This window comes from Notolabrus celidotus, chromosome 1 (genome assembly GCF_009762535.1).
Source record: "Notolabrus celidotus isolate fNotCel1 chromosome 1, fNotCel1.pri, whole genome shotgun sequence".
NCBI lineage: Eukaryota > Metazoa > Chordata > Actinopteri > Labriformes > Labridae > Notolabrus > Notolabrus celidotus.
This window is the reverse complement of record NC_048272.1, coordinates 21898335-21915295: the sequence shown is the minus strand read 5'-3', so window position 1 is coordinate 21915295 and position 16961 is coordinate 21898335. Positions and strand designations below refer to the sequence as shown.

The following is a 16961-nucleotide window of genomic DNA, read 5'->3' as shown; positions in this document are numbered from 1 at the left end:
ATTCAGGAGTCTGAAGCTAACTATCCTGGCATTACTTCAAAGCTCCTGATGAAAAGCACATGACTAAAGTCTTAATAGCTCTAGTCACTGAGAAGTACAGATGGTGTGATGAGAGAGGGAGAGAGAGTCAAGAGCTCTTAACTGAAACTGAACCTCTCACCCTAGTAGCCGAGGTTTCTGTCAGTGGGGGGGTTTAGGGGGCTGTTTTTTTTCCTGGAGAGAGAGGGTGATGCTGTTCTCCTCTCACTGGGAATGTATTGACTGAGGATCCAACTCTCAGCCTTCCAGCTGGACCCTGCTGTCGCACATCTCACTGCGTGGGGTTTAAACAAGGACACAAAACACCTGACGGCTGAGGTAGGACACACCCTGGATTTATTTACAAAACAGCGACCTCTTCTTTTATGCCTCTAACTAGACTATGTTGCATTTTTTATCCTTAGAGAATGCAACATCTCTAAGGTGTGAGAGAAAGTTTACTAGAACTCTGCTGAATGCATTAAAGGTTGAGGAGTTGTTTAAGGACAGCCATAGGACTGAGTTAAAATTTAAGACTGAAAATCCTACATTCACCTGCTGATTAAGGTCTATGTTATGAGAAAAGAGGATAGATTTTCAGAAAGAATCTTTAATAACTAATGTTTTTTTGGGAGTTAGATTTTTGTGTAAATTTTTTGAGCACTGCAAGATCATTGTTCTGTACTGTTTATAAGTCAGTGGGTTATGTTTCATGTGAACTTGATTACTGTAAGATTTCAAAGGGAAGATGATGTTTTGTGTTTCAGCTTTATATTGTGGTCTATTGTGGTCTTTACTTGTCTGAAGTCTTGGTTCAAGCAGTTCTCATCTCACAAAAATGCAAAGTAATTTTCCATAGACATCACAAAGTCGTAAATACAAACATATGAGGGAAATAGTTTGAACCACCTCAAATTTCCATAATTACTTTGAGTAAGGAGCAGACAGACTTTGGATTAGGCAGTTCTTAATCCATTAAAAGTCTTCTTAACACAACATTTGTCAGCAACAGTTTATAAAAAAGAATGTATGTTCATCATCCAAGTGGCTCTTTAAAAAGCCAAAACTTTCAAAACTCAAAATAGCTTACATTCTCCGAATTCTGGATGTCAGACCAGATATCCTCTGTTAGGAAAGATATTTTCCACTATTTTCTAACATTTCATTGACTTAACTCCGGTATCATGATGGTGGTTGACAGATATTCTGTGTGTATGATCAATATAAACAGTATTTGCTCTCGACATACTGTGCGTGAGTCATTATGGAGACAGCTGAGGTCAGAGGGAGATAAACACTAGTGACATCCCTCTTCATTATATGTTTTATTAAATAAAATATTTCAGAGAATTGAGAGTAATTCATACTGTCATTTAAAATATTGTACTTGCACCAGTCTGGCTGACTTACAATACGATTTACTGGATTAATTTTAAAGGATTGTTTGACTTAATAACATGAATATACAGGGGTATTATCCACATCCTACTTTAAGTTGTTAAGCAAACCCCCCAAAGTTGCCAGATGCACATAAAGAATACAGCCTCCTTTCAGCTAAACGAGCACATGTGGAATAAAGTCTGGGTGCAGAAAGGGTCTTTGCCGAGCAGTATTTGCTGTCGCAGCAGGATGCTCGACCACCATCACATAGTTGTGGGTGGACTGAATCCATCAAGATTACCATAAGCACGCAACCAGACAATCTCAGCCTCACTCTACTGGCTGTGTGAGTGTGTAATGGAGGAAGATATATAAATCATTGTATGAATCACCACAGATGCTGAATAGGTGAGAGCAGGAGAAACATTTATGTTGGCGACAAGAACTCATTTCCAGTAGAGGTTTTCTTAGCTTCTTGGAAAAACAGATAGAAAAAAAGAGTAGTACTTACTGAAACTGATCATTCCAGAACCTCTGTATGCCATTTCCTCATGCACTGTTTTAGCAAAACATTCCTAGATCTAGCTTATTTGAGACTTTAAATCATTTATTTTTGTTTTGCTTTATTCCAGTGCTTTATTCGTGCTCTGAAAACCTACTACCAGGATATCACAATTTCCCAGTGTTGGAGTCCATCCATCCATTCATGCCACATACATACATTTTATTTACTGTTGGTACATTACTAATTCATGTATGTAATACTAATGCTGAGATATGTTCCTTTATGAACAATTTAGCATTGATTTTATCTTGGAGCTAAACCAATCTTTTTTTCCCCACTTTTTTTACTGGTCTGTTTGACAGCCAAAGGGACTTTGCACAGCTTCTTAGTTGTACCACAAAATGCATTAAAACAATTTACCCATTTTTAACAGTAAAATAAGGCCATGGGGGCTTAACTTCAATTATAGAAACTAAAAATGTAAAACTTGTTGGCATAGTAAAGGATTTAGGGGGTCGAAATGTAGTGGAAGCACTAAAACGTTTTCAACACAAAACGTCTATTGATTACCATTATTAGTTTCAAACAGCTGAATATCTGCCATGTTTGTTAATGTTTAAAGTCTTTAGATCATATAGATCTCTTAATCTGTCAAATGTGTTTCTATTTTGAAAGGGCTATGGGTAGCCCTCTATATTATTGTATCTTTGTGTCTGTTGGTGTATGTGTTTGTGTGTATGAATGTGCGAGTGTGTGACTTAAGTTAAGAATCCACCAGCTGCAGTTATTTCCAGACGTCCTGGATAAAACTGGTCACTTAGAGTGATTGAGAGGCAAGAAGCAATAAAAGGAGTTGACATTGTAGTTATAGTAACATATGTTTGTAAATAACAACAACTGCATCTATCAACAGAGAGATTGCTTCACATTGAAGCCCAGCAATACCACCAATAATCTAAAATTATAGTAATATAACACTGACAGAAAACACTGTATTTGGCAAGTACTCAAACATGATACCTTGCAAACTTACAGGACTAATAACTTTGGTAAAAATTCTCAATGCAGGATATTTACTTGTAGTCATGTATATGGATATAACGTTATTGCAGCTGTGACTTACATTCGTAATCACTTCTAGCAACAACAGTGTATACACTTCAAACACACTGTGGTATCTAATTACTTAAGCCCTTTAAAATATACAGATATAAAGGGACTGAAGACATATGTACCACTCAATGATAAGATATTTTGGACACAAACATTAATTCTTTTGTAGAGATGAACTGTTCCAAAAACTTTCCCAGTAACTACAAGGACTGTATGGCTAACTCAACATACCGACAAAAAACGTTTGCTAATATAGCCTGTGACGCATTTAGATTGAAGGACACACAAGTGGAATATGGTATATTGTATGTATGCTGCCTGCAAATGACAAAAGCTGATACACCTATCCCCTTTATCACGAGGAGATGTGTCTAAGTGACACTGTGAGTTTGTGTCCTGTGAACTTCACTGGCATTAAGTAAGAGTGGGCCAAGACCAAAGTTTAACTGGATCCAAATTACATGCAGTATAATTGGTCTGATTTGTTGCAACAAAACTTTATATCTGTGACTTGTTAAAACTATATGTTGCTTATCAGTGGTTTCAATGATGAAAAATTATGCTATAAAATTGACTGTCATTGTAATACATTTTAAACATTGTGTAGATGTTGCACACTTTAAAAAAGCAACCAAGCTATCCTGAGAGTACATGGTTCTGCAAGTCTGGTCTATTATGGTGGAATTTACACAGCATTTACATCTTTTTATTTAGTGCCATGACTCCGCAGATTACAGTCCTGTATTTCACTTCTAACTTCTAACGTTTTTCTTTCTCTACAGCTCTCCCTTATTGCGGTTTTCACCAGACCACTCTTCCAACAAAGCCATGAGGGTCTTCCTTCTGCTTTGCCTGCTGGTGTTAGGCAATGCCAAACCCTACGAGCCAATTGACGTCATGGAGTATATGAAAAACTATGACATCATGATGGCAGATTCAAGTGATGATGATGACGACGATGATGATGATGATGACGATGATGATTATGACGATGAGAACTGTCCAGCTGGTTGTCACTGCTCACCCGGAGTGGTGCAGTGCTCTGACCAAGGTTAGAACTTAGGCAGTATGAACACATCTGGATCCAAATGTTACTGTATTCTCAGAGTGTTGAAAGACCACCTAAGCTACATTTATTTAAGCAAAACTGCACAAAAGAGAGGGTCGTTACACCAAATATCAGCCCAGCTTCATTATAGACTTAGACTGTTCTTGCACAAGTCATATTTTGTGTATTTAGCTGAATATTTCAATGCATCGTGTAACCACTGAAATAGGTGTCCGTTTAAAATATTTCCACACTACTGGCATTTTAGCCATGGGTTTGCTAACGCCAAGTTACTAGCACATTCGCATTCTGCCACAAATTGTGCTCAGTTTACGACAGCTGGTGTAAATGATTAGTAGATTAAAAAAAAGAACTAAAGCACCTGTCAAAAGTTTAGAAACACCTTCTCATTCAAGTGTATGTATTTATTGTTAGCACATTGTTGTATTCCCCTGTCCTGTGTTGTAAGCTGCTGTAACAATAGAAATTTCCCCCAACATGGGACAAATAAAGTATATCTTATCTTTATCTTATCTTAATTATTTGAAACACGAAAAGTGTAAACCAGAATATGTTTTAGATTCTGTAAAGTAGCCCCCTTTTTCCTTCATGACAGCTTTGCACACTCTTGGTATTCTCTCAGTCTGCTTCATGAAGTGGTCTCCTGGAATGGTTTTAACATGAGTCTCGTCAAGAGTTCATTTGTAGAATGATTTGCCTTCTTAATGTGTTTGAGCCCATCAGTTGTGTTGTTCAGAGGTAGGGTTAGTACACAATGGGTAGCCCTATTTGACTACTGTTGTAATCCAGATTATGGCAAAAATATATTATTTCAAAGTTTTGATGTCTTCAGTAAAACATTGAATGAGAAGGTGTGTCCAAACTTTTGACTGGTAGTGTATCTGGCATTAATCTGGCATTTGTGTTTGTACCCACAGGTCAGATCTCTGTTCCAGAGAAGATTCCTGAAGACACTGTGATGCTTGACCTCCAGAACAATGATATCACTGAGATCAAGGAAGATGACTTCAAAGGCCTCCACAAGCTTTATGTAAGATATATGTTCAAACCTCGACTGCCTTGCACACATCAATATGGACCAATTCTTCAAACATAAACATAAACAGACATCTGGTGTGTCTGTTGTTAAAGATTTAAAGATTTACATCACTCCATTGGATGAAAACAAAGCACAACAGCAAATTAATTCCAGTCACATCATTACAAGCGCCAATCTCTCTTCTCCTAATTAAAACTACCCAGAGGATAAACAGATGGTGTCCACATATCCATACAATTCAGTTCAGACACATTCGCTGGGGCTTGAATGTATATAAGAGACATCACAAAGGCGGTCTCTGTCACATACAGTTTGACAAAAAGTGGCTAGTTCAAAGGGAACCACTTTGGTGTTGAAGTCAACAAGACTCACACGGAGTATACAGCTTACAGAGTGACACTGAACAACACTAGAGCGGTAGCAGCAGCTTCAGTCCTCTGTCAGCACCAGATGCATTCAAACAGTACTGAGTGAAACACATTCACGCTTTGTAGATGTAGTTTCAAAATGTAATGCACTAATGCACAATACTATCAAAGGAACACTATAAATGCAGTGTTCAAACTATTAGTTACTACTACTATACCAACAGAAAGACTTCATTTCATTCAGAACTCTCAATGAGCTTTTGAAAGAGACCATAGAATAAGAAACAGTTCACTAAGTGTGCAGTCTTCAGCCCAAGGAGATGACGGTCCCTCTATATGAAACCCTGGTTTGGGAATGGGGCCCTGACAGCTGGTCTGTCTTTGATCTAGGTTATGTTTTCACAGCAAGGAACAAACCACATCAACACACCAGGTTTAACAGTACTGTTACAGGGCACACTGTGAAAACAACCTACAAGCACTATTTTGTGCTAAAAAGAGTGTTTCGTCATCAACTGTTGGATGGTGCAGCTTTTATAATTTTACACCTGTTGGTAGTAATAAGCCATGCAGTTTGTATCAATTAACTTTTATTTGGATTTATTTCTCCCACAACAGGGCCTGTTTTTGATCAACAACAAGATCTCTAAGATTCACCCTAATGCCTTCAAGAACATGGACCATCTCAGACTGCTGTACCTCTCCTACAACCTACTGACTGAAATCCCTGACAACCTGCCGCCTAATGTTGTTGAGCTGCGCTTTCATGAAAACAAGATCAACAGAGTCCAGAAGGATGCATTTAAGGGCCTGAGGAAACTTCATGTGCTGGGTTAGATCTGGTTTAAGTTTCCTGTATCATCATGGCAATAACCTTGATCCAGACCATGTTTGGCAATACTATTACAAAGTTCTCAGTCTATGAGGCACACATCAGAGAAAAAATGAATTTAAAGGGATACTTCAGTTTTTTTATTCTTTATTTTAACTGGGACTAAAGAGATACTTGCCAATTAAAAGAGGATTCTGGTCAGCTTGGCCCCTTTGTTCATAAACCGGTCGGTGAAATGGAAGCAAAGCTATGAACCGCTCTAGACGAGCCCAGCTCTATGTAATTTAGCTGATTTTAACAGACTCCACCAAAGCACCAATCTTGGTAATATTGCATGCTCTTCTTGGGAATGTTTCAACATTTTACTTTGCTGTCAGAAAGCCCTTTAGTTTTTGCTCAATTCTCGAACATGACACGCATGTTCTTCAGCCTGTCACGCACTGCGAGTCACTGATATAACGGGAATTTTTATATTTTTGCATCAGTGCTTTGGTTGGAGTTTGTTAAAAGTTAGCTATTATGCAGTAAAACTGACCCTGTCTGTAGCAGTTGATAGCCTAGCTTCCTGCCAGTTCAACGGCCGCTTTCTCTACAAAGGGGCTAAGCTGACCGGGATTCCTTTGTGGCTAATACACCCACTCTTGACAAGTCGTCGTACAACTCACTTAAACAAAATATAACTATCCCTTCAAGATAAATGTCATCACACACCGCATCTGAATATATGTGCTATACAATAATCAGTAGCGTTAATCAATCATTCATAATTGTGCTTGTCCAAACAGAGCTGGGTGCAAACCCTCTTGCCAACAGTGGGATGGAGCTTGGAGCGTTCAATGGTTTGTCAACTCTGTACATTGGTATGGCAGAGGCAAAACTAACCACCGTACCAAAAGGTATTTTATCCATCAACTCATGTTATACTGATGCAAACAAATAATGGTCAACTTTTTACATCTAATGTTGAAGAGTTTGTTTCTAATCCATTACTAAATAAAGCAATGACCCTAGCATATTTGATGTACCCTTCATGCTGGTTATATTTGGTTTGTTTTATATCTCAAAGACCTCCCAAAGTCCATTACACAGCTGAACCTGGACTACAACAAGATCACCAAGGTGGAGGTGGAAGACTTCATTAGATACAAAAACCTGCAATGGTGATTAACAGTTTTAATTTTTTCAAAAGAGATTTAAACAAAAGTCTACACCCAATTGTTCACATTTGACCTTTCTTTGTGTGGATGTGTGATATGGAATGGAAAATTAATGCATAGATATTTTGTTAATTTGACGTAAAAAAAAATGTATTAACTGGCAGGTGAACAAAAAGATGAACAAAAGGACATAACATTTTTGTATTTTTTTGTTTTGTAGGCTTGGACTTGGTTTTAATCAGATAAAGTTTGTAGAAAATGGCAGCTTGGCCAGCATTCCAACCGTCCGTGAAATCCATCTGGACAACAACCGTTTGAAAAAGGTCCCACCTGGCATCAACTCCCTCCGCTACCTCCAGGTGAGATACAGAATCAAGCATTTCAGCTAGTAACAGCATACTAACATGTATCAAGTAAATTACATGTAAGAGAGTTTCTGCTGAAGTTAAATAAGAGTCAAGTCAGGTCTTCTTGTCTTGGGCCATTTCCTCACATGCAGCTAGGAGTATCCTGAGGTTAACATGTAATTCTCATAAAAACCTCAGGGGGCATCTTAATGACATGGCTGAAAGGCCTGAACGGTTTCCCTTTCATTCAACATCCTCTCACTGCAAGTAGCTGTTTGTCCTACAAGATCCATCCAGATGTCTGGGCTCTTTCCCAGGTCTCTGTCCTAGCCCAGAAAATAAAACAAATTTTCACTAATTGTATCCATCATTTGATTCTTGTTGTCACTATTCTTCACAACTCATTTGGTTTATTGCTGTTGATGGGGGTTGGAATGGAAATTAAGCCATCTGTCCACCAAATGCTCTACGTGACCCTCACAGGATACCTAAATGCTTCACTTTTCCTATAAATTTTTTGCATTGTGAAGCTTTGATTCTGATGTTTGATACATTTTCTTTGAAATCAAGGAAGTGCAAATTATACAACTGTGTTGTCACATTAGAAATTACGTGGGACAACAAATACAATTTTGATACATTCTTTAAAAATTTGAGCCATCTCATTTACATATTTTTCTTAAAAACCCATCATACAGAGCTATCAAATGATGCCCAACTTTCAGGTTTTGACTAATACCATTGCAACCTTATTTCAGAGTTTAAGATTAATATCTTGAGTTCTCCAGGCAGCAATTTAACAACAATACAGCAGAGAAAAAATGATTAAAATGAATCCTCTCTGTCTTTTAGGTGATCTACCTCCATGGAAACAAAATCAACAACGTAGGAGTCAATGACTTCTGTCCCATTGCTACCGGCATCAAGAAGAACCTATACACAGGCATCAGTCTGTTTGCCAACCCAGTTAAATACTGGGAGATCCAGCCAGCCACCTTTCGCTGTGTGACAGGAAGGAGAGGGGTTCAGCTAGGAAACTTTAGAAAGTAGGAGTAGGAAGTTGAAACCAAGCTTTTCCAACAGCTCTGGAGAACTGCCAATTGCTGTTGAGGTATAAGGGGAGAATCTGGAAACAATTCAGAGTGATTAAACGAGATAAAACTGCCTTCCTTACAAATAAGCTGATTAAGAAATTAATGAAACAACTTCCAGATTTAGAAGTATATAACAACCGTAGCACATGTTGTTGAATGCTGGTACAATAAACAAAAGTTTTCAGCTATAAGAACGAAAAAAACACAAAACACTAAACTCTTGTCTTGATGTTGCAGCAGACAATATTGCAGGGGTGGAGGAAACAAAATAACAGCTAAACTTTATAACAACAACCAACACCAGACCCCTACCTTTGTGAGGTATATCCTGTTAGTGGGACCTTTAGTCTTGTCCCTCACTGAACTTTCCCAGGAATAAAGCGCCACCCTATGGCCCTTTCTGAGAAATGCCACCCAATGACTTCCATTGTATTTCATGACACAGTATATTTTGTGTAATTTAAACTTTTTTGATCAACATGACGCATTGCAATTTTCATTTAATATTCACTATTGGCAGGATTAGTAACATAACTATAAGAACACCATTAAGTTAAATTAGCAGCAATAAATTAATTGGCAACATGATTTAGTGCAATCAATCAATTTGAAGTTTGTCTTCAAGTAGATGTTTTATATATTCTCACTGCATGTCTGTATTGATGTAACTAGGAGGCTCAGAGCTTCATATAAGACTGGAATGTACATTGGCTTTAATTGAAACCCCGAAAGTTACTTTGTTACATTTTATTGAACCAGGAAACCATGTTATTATTGAAATTGTAAGATAGGACTGTAATTCTCAGTGTGGAATGTAGGAGAGTATCTTTCTAACAAACATGTTTCCTCCAGAGATCTCTCCTCTGAATGGTGCTATATTTATTTAGTGTGTCTTTAATAAAACCTGGAACACCTCCCCATGTATGTCTTTATGTTATGACAAAATGAAAGTTGTTTGAGCTGGAAGCTTAACATCTGATTTTTCTTTGTGAACTCCTACTGTCTTCTTTTTCATCTTTAATCAAAGTGTTTGATTCTGTTGAATCCTTTGGATGAAATAAGTGGCGTTTATCCACGATGAAGACTACATTTCCCATGGGCACAATAATCGACTATCATAAAAAATGTAGCTCTTGCCAAAGTGTGCATACAGATCTTCTTTTCAGCGCTACTTGTCTTTGTTCAAGACAACTTTTTTGCAGGATGCAGAGTGATAAGGTAATGAATGGATTTATAAAGATTTGTAAACTCTGATTTTTACCTGTTAACTTGTAAAAGATTACCTGACGTACCAGTTTAACTTAATCCATTATAGTCGTGATACAGTCAGAGTATCATGATGGGTGCTCTGGCATCCCAAATGTCTGAATAATGTAAATATGCACACAGTTACACTCTTAAGTCCTCAAACAGGAGACAGAAGTGAAGCATGTTCAAGCCGGCATAAATATGAAATTCTGTTGAAGCCATTTTGCTCTTTTACCTGTCAAAGTCCTGGTTGTAGATTTTCTCCGTCTAAAACCATTCTTCAACAGAAAATTGACGTCTTTTTGCTAATCCTGCTCTAGTATCAGCCATTAGGATAAAACATTATGTACAAAGGAAATAACTTTAAGAAAAAAACTCCTCCTTCTTACTTACTTACTTACTTCCTACTGCCCAACTTTACTAATGAAGCTCTAGACATAGACACTTCAGGCTGAGGGCCATATATCAACTCTGATTTGAAAACAGGCACTAAGAAATTACTAATTGTATTCCTCATAACCTCATTATACTATGTACAGGGTTCATAAAGAGGTTTCAGTATAGGAGTGAGACCATTCCGGTTAAAAACTCCTCACAGTGCTTTTAAAGTACCAGGAAAAGGCTGATAAAAACGTATCTACAAAGTATTAGATGGAATTGTACCAGTTGAAGGAAATAACAGGAAAAAAAGTAAAATTAGATCACTGCAGTGTACGAGTATTAAAATGTACACAGATTAGCCAGGATTGACTTCAAAACAGCAGAATATTGCTCACATAACTTATAATAATAATAATAATACATTTTATTTAAAGCGCCTTTCCAAGCACTCAAGGACACTTTACAGAGAGGATAAAACACAATAAAAACAACAACAACTTAGATCTGACTCAACAGAGAGGAGCTGCAACAAAATATTTCCTGGATTAATTAAAAGTATTTATCCTTTCTCACTGAAGGTTAGTGTTGTCACTCAGTGTTTGGTAGGAGGCTAGAAATGAACAGTTGAGCTGTTGCACCAGCAGATGTCACTGCATGCTTAAGAGTTAAAGACAGATATCTTGGTTTCATTGGAAATCTGAAAATTGATACAGACTGACAACACCCAGTGAGAGACTGATTCAGATTGCTGGTCTATAGAGCTGGAAGAATTTGTCTTCCCTGACCCTTGTTCCAGTTTTCTACAGTTAACCGGACAGTACTGGAGATCGTGTTCCCTTGAGTTTTCATATGGTTGCACACTTTTTCTGCTTTACTGCTACCTCTAAATTAAGGTATTCTAAAGGAACCAGACTTGTTACAATATAGTTAAACAATAAGAGGTCTTGTTAGTGTAAAATAATGTATTAAAGCTTCCACTGTAATATATATATAGTTAATTCGACAAAAAAAGCACAAATTTAACAAATGGGTCCAGTTACTTCATTTTTCAAGGCCTTTCAATGATATCGCCAACAGCGAATGGAATTTGCTCAACTGTATCTCAATCATATTTTTTGCACCTGGATTAACGATAGGTTTATATGGAGCGCTTTTGTTATCTGTATTCAACAGTGCAGCCTTTTTTCAATTTGAGAGCATGACTTTTTGATTTCACGCTCAGATTTTGTTATGCTTTCCCCAAAATCTCTGCTCCTTTGAGAAGCTTTACGAAATCTAAACATGAAATCAATACGCCACGCTCTCATGTTGATGCACCAAACCTTTGAATAAAGATAATAAAAGATAAAAACACTGATAACTCTAAAAATGCAATGTTGCAGACTAACTTTTGATTTTGATTTTTTTCCACAAAATTTTATCTCACAGGAAACCTTCAGTACGTTCCAAATCAATAGCCCTCCAAGACGGTTTTCTCAAAGCATAACAGGACAAATAAAAGTGTTGATTATCTTAGTGAAATGTTAAAAATAAAACTCCAACAAAATACAGGAAACAGTCACCAGTCGTTCTTCATCCAACCAGCCTACCTCTGTCAAAACTGTGCCTCCCCCCAACATTTCAAACTGATTCTTCCGCACAATAAAAGTGTACACTAATTATTAAAAACAAACAAGCCATAACACCCACCTCAACAACATTCAGAACATCAAACTAACCAATTCAAACTCAAAAATGTCACTCTTCTCTGCACTTTGGAGTGAACATTTAGTTTTTCAGTATGTTATAATTATTTGCAGGTTGCTCCACTGTTGGGATGAGAACTATAATGGGTTGTTTGTTCTTTAATGGCTTTACATTTGGACCCAAATGGAGTCATTCTTAAGAGAACTACATGCTGTATTTAATACTTGTTTGTAATATGAATATAATGGTGAGGCCATGATGCAATACTTATATCCTTTGATCCAAAAGCCTAATTGTTCTTAAAGGGTGTAAGGGTGGCTGAAGCGGGTCATTTCGTGCATTTGGAGTACATTATTCCTTCCGCTGACATTGGTTGACTTTTGGGCTCCTCAGCGACCTGCACAGCAAACTGTCAACTCCATGGGCTGTTCTAACTTGTGTTGTTTACAGAATACTTTCATTACCAAAAAATCTGAATGCCAGCTGCCTTACTAGTGATCAATATTGAGGGGATCTACCGCAGTGTTAAGTAATTCACAAGCAACACTGTTAATAACCACACATAGAGCACCTGTAGACCCCCAGTCCAATTAGTGGTGAGTGTGTAGACTAAAAAGGCTATGTCTTGTTCATCCTTTGATCCAAACCACTGCTCCTCACATACATGACTTTGTTCTCTTCCCTGCAGGTTTTAGCAGGACTATTACACAATCTCAAAGCATGTGAGAGTCCAGAGTTTATTTGGAAAGCTCAGTAATTGTCATGGGATTTATAAACAAAGTAAAATAAATGTGATTCATGCTCTGGAGTATTTGGGATGAGCAAGCAATATTGATTGCATTTTTCAGTTTGAGGCGGCTAATGAGGCGGTGTAAGCAAATGGCAGCAGGGAAGTCAGCAAGAGGGATATCTGGGTTCAGTGGGAGCAGGAATTCACATGGCTGAGAAGGTGAAATTCAGGTATGGTCTGTGGTTTCTCTTACAATGTTACAATGTTACAATGTCATTTAATAGATGCTTTTATCCAAAGCGACGTACATACGAGAACAAGAACAACACAAGCAAAGATCTAGACAAGAGGAAACAAGATCAGTAAGAGTAAAAAGTGCTTCAAGTCCATTTGGGTGCAGGTACTGCCAAGCAGTGTAAAGGCAATGCACAAAAGTAAATAAGTTTTTTATTTTTTGTAACATAAGGAACATCTACAATGAAGCAACCCAACAATTTGAGACCTTCCATTATCATCATCAACAATTAACTTGTCATCACCACAATAATTACCAAAGTACCAAGTGCTGGATCACTCAAGAGCTGAGCAGATTCCCAGAGTAGAGCCGGACAGTGCGAGTCAGCTATAGCTCTTGAAAAGCTCATGGTTATGGACAAGCATGATTAAATCATGTACAGTCAGTGTTTGTTTTCCTTACCTCTCTCCAATGTAAAATCCAAGTTCACTAAATGTTGTTTTGATTGAGAGTAATTAAAGTAAAATATTATTAAATCAAACATCTTCATCATTATTAAAAACTGTAATAACAGGTATTAAAAGACCATGACAAAAACTGCAGGCTACATGAAAGTTTGAAGCCTCCATCATTTTTATAAATTACAAGGCAATCATGGTACTTAACAGTAGTTAAACTATTATCTTGTTATTTTTCAGTAAAGAAAAATAATTATTCATTTCAAGAACTGTTTGATATCACAAGCACCAGATATTACTTATTTTTTTAGCTTTGGTCTGTTCTCTGCCAACTTCTAAGAAAAATAGATGTATGTGACTCTTTGGATAATAGTCTTGTCTGTAGTTGTGTTTAAAATAATTGGCTTTCAGTTATGGACAGTAAGTTATTCTAGTACTTGCTCGTTATAAAGTTCCTTTATGAAAAGTTGTTCTGTTAACGTTTTGGAGGTTCTGATTATTGATGCTGGGCGCAAAAAGTTTTGCCATGCTGACAAAACAGTGGAACACACACATGCGGGGATAATGAATTTGATGAAACCAGGTTAAGTTCGGCAATGAGAAGTAGGTTAGAAAACATAATAGTCTGTATATTTTCCTTTGCCTCAGTCTTTTGGGGAGGCCCCTGTCAAACAGCAGTCAGTCTCCAAGAAACCCAACACCTGCCAGCTGCATTCATCAGATTATTCTTTGCCTGAAATTGATATCTACAGTCTGCAGAACACAAGACTGAGCTGCAGCACAGTGCAACCATGCAGTGCAGTGGATGGTTTGCTTCTCAACTGTTTTGTCTTTTAAAATGAAGATTTGTTGTGCTGTGGGTAGGGTGGAGGGGAGCTGCCTCTTTCTCCTTCTCCAGGAAACATATGGAACAGATCTGCCGGTTGGCCAGGCCTCGTTCTGCCACGTCTCACAGCTTCACACACACACATGCACACACAAACATTCACACACAGAAAATGTTTCTAACTTCAGAGATTTTAACTCTCTTCACCCTCTGTTTTTACCCTTTTTACTCTTACTATCTTATACTTTACACCTGCCATCTCCTCTCTTGTCTTTTACATGCCTTCATTCAAAACTTCCCAACCAGCTTTGTTTCCTGCATAGTCCAGTCTTTAAGCTCATTGAGTCATCTGAAATATCCTTCACCTAGTGTAGAGATGATCCATTTGCTGCCTTTTAGTTGGTGGGGGGGAAAAAAGGTAGAATACTAAGTCATCTGAAAGATCCTTCACCTAGTGTAGAGATGATCCATTTGCTGCCTTTTAGTTAGTGGTGGTGGTGGTGGTGGTGGTGGTGGGGGGGGGGGGGGGGGGGGGGGGTAGAATACTACTATCAGTGGCAAATTCAAGGACCAAAAGTTAAGAGGAACACCGTTCAGACATGCTGCCTTCTTTGCAGGTCAACTTTGTATATCTGGATTGCAACTATATGTATCAAACAACCATCTAATGCCAATCAGTGAGCAGTCAGACTGCATTTCATCCTAAAGTTGTCAAATGACCAAGTCATACAGGGTTCCACAAAGAAGTAGTGCTGCTAATTCACCCACAAAAAAGCATCTATCAAATGAAGAAATGGCAAATGGACTGCACTTTTGTAACCCCTTATGGACAACCCAAAGCTCTCCACATTACATGACAATATTCCTCCCATTCCTACCAATAGCAAGGGCCATATGTTAAGATCTAACCTATCATATGCACACCAACTCACACCTACGATTATGCATTTGGGAGACCATTGGGTTCAGTATCTTGTCAAAAGACAGCCCTCTATCAACTCGCTTTAGCCTTGTGAGATGATTTAAAGTTTGGGAACTATATTTTAAAATTATTTAAATGATCAAATTATCACATGAAGTGACAGATGGAATGTACATTGTTATATTTTATAGTGGTGCACCATCACAGCAGAACAATTCAATGTAAGGAAAAGTTGCAACAAGTTGGGAAGGTTGTGAGCAAGTGAGGGAAATCTTCCCCGGCACTGCAGTTTACAGGAAGTTAGAACTGATAAATAACAAACTGCAACTAGATTACGATGGAATCATTTTCTTAGAATTGACTTGTTAGCAAATCATTTCTACACTCTTAAAAGTAACTGGATGTGAAGAAAATATTCTGGCATACTTGCTTGAAAAGTAATCTTAATATCTCGCCTTGGTTTTTTTCTCGTCTTCAACAGGACAATCCATTTTCAAGGAGAAAAGCTGCTGGACCATACTTTGTTTCTTGACCCTTTTCGGTAAAAACTCTAAATCTGTGATGTGGGCTGGATTTGTTGTGCCTACCGAGGAACGTTTCCACTTTAAAGGTTGTTTAACTGCCTGGGAAGATTAATCAGTGGTCTCTCCATGCAGTTCAAATATTTTAAACCAAAAAACTAGAAGTTCAGAACACGTCTCACAGAGCATCTTTTTTCATCCTTCCCTCTCTTCAGCCTCCCTTACCTATAAACACTTCTCTCATGAACGAGCCATTCAGCAAGGGACACCATAACACAAAAACTTATATAAGGCGATAACTGTCTCTGCCCCCTATGATGAACGGTCGATAGAGTACTCAAAGCTGCTTCATAGATGGACTACACGAACAAGGATCAAATTTTGAGTTCAAAACTTTTATAATTTCACCCATCAAAACTTTCAAATAAGTAATAACATCACAGATCCAAATTTTACACATTTTATTACACTCTAGGTCTCCTACATGCCTAGATAAGAGCCAGACGTGCTCTTTGAGAAGTTCACAATCCAATCCTACTTTTAACTGTCAAACTGGGGATCATTTTAAGGCATTTGGAGCAAAACGAGGCTCAATCTAGTGAAACTCAGTTTGAGACTAAGTAGGTACTTGATGCTTTAGAGTGTCAGAAATGTTTTGATTCAAATAAAGGTTTGGGGAAAAGACTGTATATATATGTCATTTTAACTATTTCTTTGACATGTTTTTCACAAGAGTATGCAGTGAGTGACCTTGACTGAAGAAGCTGGTTAGAGGCCAATGAAAGAGGTGGACGAGGCACAGAGGGAGCTCAAATTTCACAAGTATAAACTACGGACAAAGTGGGCAATGGTAGAGTCATTAAGCACTGACACTGCTTACAGCCACTCTTATGACTGGAGATCTGAGAACCTCATCCATCACTTCACAACTCGCTAATGAATTCAAGGCTACTAGAACATCATTCATCCATAACACCTCCTTATCGTCATTAACTTTCCAGTGAGACTTTTGTCAGCATTTGCTTTTCAAAT

General features: G+C 37.8%; 2 protein-coding genes across 2 annotated transcripts in view; one reads left to right on the top strand and one right to left on the bottom strand.

Moving 5' to 3' along the window:
* cenpp (centromere protein P) overlaps positions 1-16961 on the bottom strand; it is a 93280-nt gene that overhangs the window by 34274 nt on the left and 42045 nt on the right. The window lies entirely within an intron of this gene.
* On the top strand, positions 277-9790 carry aspn (asporin (LRR class 1)). The gene is made up of 8 exons (XM_034703342.1): positions 277-357; positions 3799-4067; positions 5003-5115; positions 6111-6324; positions 7110-7220; positions 7391-7484; positions 7702-7840; positions 8681-9790. The coding sequence occupies exons 2-8, from the start codon at positions 3845-3847 to the stop codon at positions 8876-8878; spliced, it is 1092 nt and encodes a 363-aa protein (XP_034559233.1). The 5' UTR covers positions 277-357; positions 3799-3844; the 3' UTR covers positions 8879-9790.

What these genes read in the sequence shown, in the direction of transcription:
- aspn (XM_034703342.1), top strand. Translation starts at nt 3,845, where the DNA reads ATGAGGGTCTTCCTTCTGCTTTGCCTGCTGGTGTTAGGCAATGCCAAA. An exon ending in GAGGAAACTTCATGTGCTGG is followed by an intron (nt 6,325 to 7,109) that starts GTTAGATCTGGT and finishes TTGTCCAAACAG; the next exon opens with AGCTGGGTGCAAACCCTCTT. An exon ending in AGATACAAAAACCTGCAATG is followed by an intron (nt 7,485 to 7,701) that starts GTGATTAACAGT and finishes TTTGTTTTGTAG; the next exon opens with GCTTGGACTTGGTTTTAATC.